This window comes from Syngnathus floridae, chromosome 6 (assembly GCF_059516105.1).
Source record: "Syngnathus floridae isolate MCC-2025c chromosome 6, RoL_Sflo_1.0, whole genome shotgun sequence".
NCBI lineage: Eukaryota > Metazoa > Chordata > Actinopteri > Syngnathiformes > Syngnathidae > Syngnathus > Syngnathus floridae.
In genome coordinates, this window is record NC_142418.1 from 9,794,523 (window position 1) to 9,803,723 (window position 9,201).

Genomic DNA, 9,201 nt, shown 5'->3' on the forward strand with positions numbered 1-9,201 from the left:
GGAAATACGTTTCTTTCAAAACAAAAGCATAACTACAACTTCAAATTTTACAACACGGTATAGTGCTAGTAAAATAATTTTAACCAATTGGAACTCAATTGTGTGTTTTTCTCAGATATTATTTTGGGTGAAGAATTCGTTGGAGTCATTTTTTTTTCTCCAGTTCTTTCAAGTATAATTTATTGTGAAAGGAGCTCTCAAATAAAACAGGATGTTTTGCTTTAGCTACAGCGCCAGTCAGTGTCATTCTGGAGCTCGTGGTGCAGACAACGAAGAGGAAATATTTTCGTTGGACATCGTCTCGAAACCTTTTCTTTTTAAGGGGAATGATGCGGGGATCCTGAAATGAGAGTGTGAGATGTTATTACTTCCGAAAGTGTGGATAATCGCCGCTGTCACGTTGATGACTTCAACTAAAGTGGGTCCGAGGAGAAGCTCCTGCTGCATTCATAAACATTTCTTTAGGACTCAAAACAACCCCTGAGCTTTGTTTCTGGCTCACCAAAAGTATCCCCCCCCAAAAAATCTTGTGCCCTTGGGATGATAAAGGTCGAAACGACAAAAATCAACATGGAGGACCCCGGCGGAGTGACCAGGCTCCGAGAGGAACACGAAAAGGTAACTTGTACGTAATAATGGTTAAGCACATAAAATGAATATTAAAGGCGAGTAAAATCCCTCTAGCTGACCATGCGGTGAACCAGACGGGGGTTTTCCCACGATTGCATGAGCTTTTGTTCCTTTGTGCAAGATAAATAGACGACTTGCTAAACCAGTTACCGCACCATCATGTCACGTCAGATTTGTACCACTGACGTTCCATTTTCTAGAACCTTCCTATAACATGCCACTTGAACTCACTTGTCAGTCATTTTGACCAAAAAGCAAATGAATAAGAGTCATGTTTTGTTTTATTTAAACCTGACGTGAAATTAATCAAGTTGAGACGAGGCTGTCAGTTTCACTTTTACGTGTTTGCTGTGGGTAAACAAAAGTGAACGAGTCAGCTAACTAGCTAAGTCAGCTAACGTAGCGTGCAACTCTTAAGCATGCAAACGCCCCTGCTCTGGGAGTGCAAACTATTTTCCACGCCTACTAATAATTGGCGTTGACGTGCACGATATTTTCGTAATTGCACAATTTGTTTGTCTTGCGTCATAAGTATAATTATCCCCTAAATGACGATTTCAGCGGCTGTTATTTGCCTTTTTCCTTTGTGTGTTTGTTTGTGGTCATAACGCTGCTGAATGACAAATTATAAAAGGCGTTATTATAGCAGTTATGCCGACAGGGAATCAAGAGCAAAAAATATTGTATTTACAGTGCATCATAAGGACGCGTATTTGCGTTAATTTTGATTGATTGAATGATTGTCGATCATGCAGCTCGGTCCGTGTCTTCCTCCCAGTTCTGATGCTTGATTTATTTATTTTTTAGTCTGAAGTTCTAAAATTGAGGGATCTAATAGTTGAGAATGTGAGTGTGAATGATTGTCTCCATGTTCCCTTAAAAAAATAGTATGATTGTCTTTTGTGTGAAACAGGAATTTGAAGAACACCAAAAGAATGATCATTTAAAAGTTCCACACCTCTTAAATCTGCAATTGAAGACCTCTTCCTGAGGCATTCTTTGTGAAGATACACTATAGACCCATCTTTTGCTGGATTTTAAGGCACCCTATGTTGAGACAGTAGCTGTATTTATGAAACTTTTTTTTTTCCCAACCACATTCCAGCTGTGGATACCAGTAGCAGGTCAACTTTCAGCACGAATCAATATAGAATGAATTAATGATTACATTTCACAGTGTATGAATTGACAGTTGTTCCACATAATCAGTCAACAAGTAAAAAGTGGTAATTTTCCAGAAATGTATTTTCAATTCTGCATCTACAATTGTTTATCATCATATGTTATGAATTTCTCTCCTAATAATAATAGGTGGTGAAAGACTGTGAACGTCGGATTCAGCATTGGTGAGTATCACAAAAATAAGGGTAGTTAATGGCAATGTTGAGCTGTTGACACACTCGTAGAACATAATGCAAAGTTGAATAAACAAACTTACAGAAAAGTTTGATTAAAGCAAGGAAAAACCTTTTGAAGCAAATTTCCGTAACAAAAATTTCTATTTAGATATTAGATGTCAATGAATATAAATGAATTGAATGAATGAATGAAATCAGCCACCAATTCCTGCAGCTGTGATTGGCTGTCATCCTTCTCTTTTTTTTTTAATGTAAGGAACAATCTTGAAGGAATAACACAATCCGGTGTACCTGTCCTAAACTCTATGTATTAATTTAGCGAACACCAGCGTGATCACAAATATGCAGTCAATATACTACACCTCTGTTCAGTAAGCTGTTGCAAAGCAGTTTACTCATGGAATCCAGATGTCCTGCATAATATCCTACAGACTTGAAATTTTTCCTTTATGTGAACAGACGATAGGGAGTGGGTGTTAGTCAAGCACGGGGAGCCACAATCTGGTAGATGAAGTAAAAATACCTGCGAGTGAACCGTTACTGATTGAGTCTTCACTGCAGTCTAATTTCATTACAATTAATGTGTTTGAAGTGACTGGACACTGTAGGGCGGTGCTGAACGTTTCTGGAAAACTGTAGTTGAAAATCTATGTTAAATGAAAATAAATTGTATTATCTGCAATGCATACAATTGTTGAATTGTTGCCCTTTATTGTTGTTGTTATTAATGTAAGGGAGCTAGTTAGATAAATACTTCATTGATTCTGTTGGCAAAATTCAGGCCATACTCTGTGCTCTCTTCAGATTGCTGAAAGTAAATTTCAGTAAATTCCGCAACATAAGACAGTTGTGTTTGGTCAGTGGTAGGCAAACATTTGTGCCAAAAGGCCACATTTGATTTTTATAATGGAGAGATGTTCCAGGTCATTTGTAGATATGGTTTAAAAAATGGAAGTTAAGATGCAAAATGTCATTTAATTAGTTTGACTTAAAATCATTTAATCTCATTTACTAATTGTATTACAATTCATGTCATCATAAATGTTTCACCAATTGTTTGGTCAAATCAATACATTTAAAAAAAATAATATTAATTTATTTGAAAAATGGAAATAGCGAGTGGGCTCAATTCAGCCAACCGATCATACTTAGACAAGAAAACTTGTTTCCATCCAATCCAAATGATTTACAGTGACCTCATGTGGCCAGATGAGTAAGGTACAAAATGTCTTTTTCCCCTCGCATTGTTGAATTGAGCCAAAACAAAGTAGGTACTTTTTTTTTTTTTTTTTTGCCACTCATTACTTCTGTGTCCATGAATCTATAGGGAAAAGGTGTCAGGTGATTATGATGCCCTGAAAGAACGCCTCAAAACGCTTCCGGATAGACTGTCTTATGATATCATGGTGAGTGTTAGAATCTGTGAATACTATACAACCGTAAGAGGGATAAATGAATGCATTTATGTAAATCTGGCTTTGTTTTTTGGTTGCAATCATGTCTCTCAACTTCTGCTGACGATTTGCATCCCTGTTCTGAGCAGGTGCCGTTTGGCCCGATGGCCTTCATGCCTGGGAAGCTGGTGCACTCGAATGAGGTCACCGTGCTGCTTGGTGACAACTGGTTTGCTAAGTGCTCTGCCAAGCAAGCTGAGAAAATTGTCGACCACAGGATGAAGTGTGAGTCTTGTTAAGCACCCCTGTGAAAGAAAACATGGCACAAGTTAGTCTAAAAAAAAAAAAAGAAAGAAACCTTTGTACCCAGCAGAGGGCACTGTTATATCAATCACAATAGCACTGTTTACCAAAAGACTGACATTACTGCAACCTCATTCAAGTGGAATTATTTGTGGCAGTGCTTCCCAATCTTTAATCCCCAGTTGATATTGAAAAGAACACACACACTCTATAGCACCCCAATGAAAAGTGTGAAAACATTAACCCTCAACAGTTTTTGTGTACATTATGCTGTCAATATTTGACGATGGTTTTGAGGAATCATCCTGATAAAGTGGGTGCAAGGAGCCTGAGCATTGCTGCTTGCAGCTATATTTTAAATAATTTTTTTGTGTAATGTGAATTTTTCACTACTGTATGTATTTGCTGTAATTGCACCCTCTTCTTCATCTGTGTGGATAGTGAAATTGAGAATAATAATGTGAATGATTAGGATGGGGTTCTTGTGACAGTCTTTGATGAGAATATTAAGTGTTTAGTGAAGCAGAAATGTCCTGCCACAGGCCATTCAGTCATCTGTACCCCCCCCCCCCCCCAAATTTATCACCAAATCTTATGCCCCTGCCTGCCCCGCTATTACAGAGTTAAGTGCTGTAATGCAAACATCGCGAGCTGAAATGTGTCAGACAGCGATGGACTTGTCAGGCCTTCTCTGTTTGACCTTTTCTCACTTCCACTTGATGCACACACTGAAGGGGCTCCCCATTGCCATGGAAACAAGGGCTCTCTGCTTGCGTTTTGTAAAAGGGCTTAATTGTTGTGAAGATTTAATGATCCGGAGTGGTATTCGGGCCAGAGGATATTTTGTACCGTTTAGTGTCATAATGCCCCCGCCCTCCTCTTGCAGCGGATTTTAGGCATTTCAATCATTCTGTAAAATGCTTAGTTTAGTTTAATTCTCCTCACCTCACAGCTAGACGTTTCATCTGTGTGCCCATTTTAATATCTCTAACTAACCTTTTGTTGCAGATGTAAAGAATGAACTTTGTGGCCTGTCCAAGACAATGACAAACTTTGAAGCCAGAGTAGGAATGGTGAAGGACTGGGAAAATATTGTAAATGTACGTTGCTTTATATTGAAATCAACACAGTATAGAAACTTCTCTGAAAGCCAATACGTTTATAGACCCTGCTTGTATTTTAGGAAAAAGGGGACTATGTTGACATCAGAGAGGTGATTGGAAAGGACGAGGCCACTGTCACACAAGGTATCATCTTTGCCAGCACATTGATGAATTTTACACAAAATTCAATCATCTTTAAATGTCAAGACATTATGAAAACATTTACTTTTAGGAAAGCGTAGAGTGGCTCACAGACCAAATTCCAAGCCTAAACTGGAAACCGTGTTGGATTTGGAAGAGGAGAACGAAGGAAGTGGGGAAGATACCCAACAAAACAGCAGCGCAAAGAGTTTCATGACACAGGAGGAGCTGTGGGCTCGATTGAATGAGCTTGAGCAACTCGAGGAACGACAAAATGAGCGGGACAGGTACATGACCACATCTGTGGTTTCACGTAACAATGGTGTGCTCTTTTTTGGTCATTCATTACAGTTTGTTTCTTTAGCTTGTCTGATAATACAGACGTTGGCGGGGAGGACACATCATCCTCTTCTTCGGAGGAGCAGATTGAGACAGACTCCCTTCCTCCAGTAAATGGACTTTGTCTGAAACACCATGTTCATGCGCCCTCGAGTGGAGAAATAAAAGAAGATGAAGAGCACCACAATCTGCCAACCATTTATTTCTCCCACACAGTTGAGCCCAAAAAGGTCAGTGTGATAACTGGGAAGTTGTTTTGGAAATTTGTTCCCAGGCTAAACCCAGATCCCGCTCTGTTTTAGGTGAGGATCAACACAAGTAAAAACACCACTCTGAAGTTTAGCGAACGGAAAGAACTAAAGGAACATTCAAAGCGGAAAAAGAAAAACGGTCACCAAAACGGACACTCTCATCATGAAGTTTACAAAATCCAGACACCTGCAGACATCTACAGGTGGAACCAGCATGTTTGTGTTGTGAAACTACATTTAGTACCATTTTTCTGGACATGTTGAGTTTATATATTATTTCCCCATCAGGTTGTTTGTGGATGTGAAGGACGGGGAGCCCATCCCCAAGAAGTCCATTCTAAAGTCACGTAGCCGCGAGAACAGCGTGTGCAGCGACACAAGCGAGGGCAGCGCAGCAGACATGGACGAGCGTCGGATGATGGGCCGTAGTTTCAGCCACGATGAGAGCACACCCAGCGACAACAGCGACAGCCTTGCCGAGGACGACAGCTCCAAGAGAATACCATCGCATCCTGTAGAACAATTTGAGGTGAAGAAGACCTGGCTGTGTTTTTAGCTCACTGATTTGTGATCTTTATACCTTTGGGTCCTGTGACCTCTGACAGTTTAGAATGTTTTATCAAGGGTGCCCTCCATTATTGTAATGGCAGACTCCACACGGTTTTGAAAGTTAGGCTAAAAAGGGTCTGAAAATAGCTGGTACTGACTTGAGTTAATTGCGAGGCAGATCAACAGGCAATTTGCAATGTTTTATTTATGTCTTTGTTGTCCAGGCCTTCTCGGGTACCGTGGTGGAAAAAGACTCGATGCCCTTGGCCGTTCCCTTTCTTACTATCGGTCCTCCGGCACTGCCCACCATCATGGAGCGGAAACTGGAGGAGGTGGCGCCTGACGTGGAAGCTCCTCAGCAGCCTGTAAAACGGGTGTCCAAGTTCAAAGCTGCCAGGATGCATCAGAAATGATTTTTTATTTGCAATACAAGGAATCTTTTACACTTCTTTACTTACTTTAAACAGCGTTCAATCTACCCTTCGAAATGGACACGGTTTCTGTCAATATAATAGTTAACCAACATTTTAAATGGTGAGTCTGTCTTGGTTCTCTTTTTGGTATGGGTTGTTTTGTAGGACTGTAAGCTTTGCCTCTTTGGCCTACACATTATAAATCATGTGTCAGTTATAGCTCATCTTTCTCCTGCTCTTGACCTGCTTAATGAATGTGTGTTAACGTTTGGTTATGACTAGCTTTATGTTGAGACATAACAAGATTCATGGAAAAGGAAAATAAATGATTTTGCTTTATAAATCACTCTTCCCTATTTTTGCCTGAAGGAAATTCTTTGCGTTCACCTGGTTGGACTGATCTTTGCAGATGGCTTGTCGTGACAATTTGGCAAAAACCAAAATGATGATACGCATATTAACAAAGCATGTCAGGGTTGTAGGGTTGATTCTGAATGTAAACCGTTGGTCTTCAAACTGCCATTGCCATACATACGTGAGACAAATGCGTTTTTTTTGCCCCCCTTATTCTGCACTACTAAAAAACAGTAACCAATCACTACAGAAAAACATTAGCTAAAAACTAGTGTTTATACTAGGACAAAGATGATCAAGAATGCACAATTGTGTACTAGTTTACAATTGTCTCACTAAAACAAGGCAGAGAAAACACCTTCAGATTTGAGGCTCATATGACTTGGAAAAGTAAAGACTCATGATCTCTTGTTATTGTAGTTATTTCTAAGATTTAAGTTTCACAGTTCCAAATAGATGTAATCCACATTGTTGTTTAATCCTTTAAAGTTGAATGGTTTCATGTTGTGTAACTACCTGGCCCTTGCTATTACTCAATGACACTTCCTAATGTCTTAAGCCTCCCTCTAATGATTTTGAGGCTGATAATTGCCCAGACACGACTTGAAATGGTTGTGGGCTCAATTTGTATTGTTTTCAGACATGCGTGTGTACTCGACCACCAAACCACCAAACTTCATTTTATCCCAAGCTGCTTTGATTAAATCCGTAGCTTGTGAGCTTGAAAGTCTATATCATTGCCCTTTTTAGTTTAATGGTGGGAGTGCAGGTCTCTGATAAGAAGCTTTTAAACAGATTCTGAGGTGACTCGGCCCTTATTTTCCATCGTCTGGATTATTTCACCAACATGAAAATCCAGGTAGCATGAGACAGATTAGGCAATGCTTAACATGCTAACGTTGTGCTGGTGAGACACAGATCAATGGACTTAATGTTGGTTAATCTCCGAAGGTGTATGCTCCAAAAGAGCAGAACTACTTTTCAAAGAAAATGAGCCCATAAACTGGGATGAAACGCACAAAATCTACATTTCAAGGATTAAGGGGTGGGGGGATTTTAAATGTTGTGTGATTATGGATTCAAACATACATTGTTATCCAGACAGGTGCTCAGGCTTGAGAGAGGAATCCAAACCTGCAAATGCCAAGGGCATCGAAGAGCAGTTGAGTCTATCTGCTTATTTTAGTTTGTGATTTAAAATAGTATTTAATGCTGACATTTTACATAACTCCAGCATTGCCTGTAAAGGAGTTGAGCATCAGGTGGACATGGCGGGACATGCTCAGGTGATCCATTGTCCTCTGATACAAGGTGATATCACATCTTGGCAACATTTCACATTCAAATTCAATGCAAAACTGACCAATTATTTTGGCTCAAGCTCTTCTGATAATTCAATAAATGTGCAGCACCAAAATTTGTTCTCAAGAACGGTTTCCTTTGAATAATCGGACTCAAGTACAAGTAAAAAGTTGTCCTCCAAATACTGTCATGAATAAATGTGAAGGGAAAATACCGGGTACTCACTTCTGATTTATTTATTTTGATAGACAAAAATATGCTTTGTACATTGGTGGAGTATAAACTATGCAGCAAAATCCACATGTTATTATCCATCTCAGTGAGCTGCTAGTTTGTTACTTGCTGAAAATGGCATTCCACTTGTTGAAGGCTCATGGGGTCTACAAAAAGATGAAGATTCAGTGCATCAATAACATGCTTTCAAAGGTATGAATAAATTAAATGAAGTTACCTAAATGTTGAACAGAGGCTGTGATTTACTGAAGTCAAATTCGTTGTTTGGCCCGCTCAAACATGGCGAATAAATACTCTTGAATCTTGAATCTTAATTTCCAGTATGTTATGTTTTCTTTTGGATGATTTATACATCTCAGGCTATCGTGCTGTGCTGTTTAGTGGACCTCAAGTAAATTTCACAGGTTGCCAGAAATTCATAAAAATTATTCAGATTGTCTCCCAGGCCGGATGCATTCAAAGATAGCTGTTTAGAACATAATATTAAAGGAATCATATTTCAGATCAAGCTCTTGGTCAAATGCAAAAATATGAATTGAAACTTTGGAATGACAATACAAATCCTATTTTTTCATTGATTTTTTTTTTTATCTGGGCCATCTTTGAAATGATCAATTTATTATTGTGATTACAATTGGAAATCCATAATTGGTGCTGTTCCTGCCCCATAAAACCTATTCTTTATTTTTCTTTTCGGATGTAATTATCAAAAGACCATCTTCCTGGAACATTGTTTTTCTGATTGTGAAGAGTTTGCATGTTCTCTCAATGCCTGCATAGGTTTCCCACATTCCCAAAAAATGCATGCTAGGCCAATTGACCACTCCAAA

General features: G+C 39.1%; 1 protein-coding gene across 2 annotated transcripts; it reads left to right on the forward strand.

Annotated features, from left to right (window-relative positions):
- The first annotated feature begins 217 nt into the window (after positions 1-217).
- uri1 (URI1 prefoldin like chaperone) lies at positions 218-6,824 on the forward strand. 2 transcript variants are annotated; one of them, XM_088379460.1, is made up of 11 exons: positions 218-618; positions 1,942-1,976; positions 3,316-3,394; positions 3,532-3,667; positions 4,694-4,785; positions 4,869-4,932; positions 5,021-5,216; positions 5,294-5,498; positions 5,571-5,722; positions 5,808-6,048; positions 6,293-6,824. In XM_088379460.1, the coding sequence occupies exons 1-11, from the start codon at positions 541-543 to the stop codon at positions 6,479-6,481; spliced, it is 1,467 nt and encodes a 488-aa protein (XP_088235586.1). In that variant the 5' UTR covers positions 218-540; the 3' UTR covers positions 6,482-6,824. The 2 variants fall into 2 exon arrangements, with proteins under 2 accessions (XP_088235586.1, XP_088235587.1); XM_088379461.1 differs by lacking the exon at positions 218-618 and adding an exon at positions 641-1,476.
- Positions 6,825-9,201: the final 2,377 nt, after the last annotated feature.

Coding starts and splice junctions, on each gene's coding strand:
- uri1 (XM_088379460.1), top strand. CDS start 541: ATGATAAAGGTCGAAACGACAAAAATCAACATGGAGGACCCCGGCGGA. Junction 1,977..3,315: donor GAACGTCGGATTCAGCATTG/GTGAGTATCACA, acceptor ATGAATCTATAG/GGAAAAGGTGTCAGGTGATT. Junction 5,723..5,807: donor ACACCTGCAGACATCTACAG/GTGGAACCAGCA, acceptor TTTCCCCATCAG/GTTGTTTGTGGATGTGAAGG.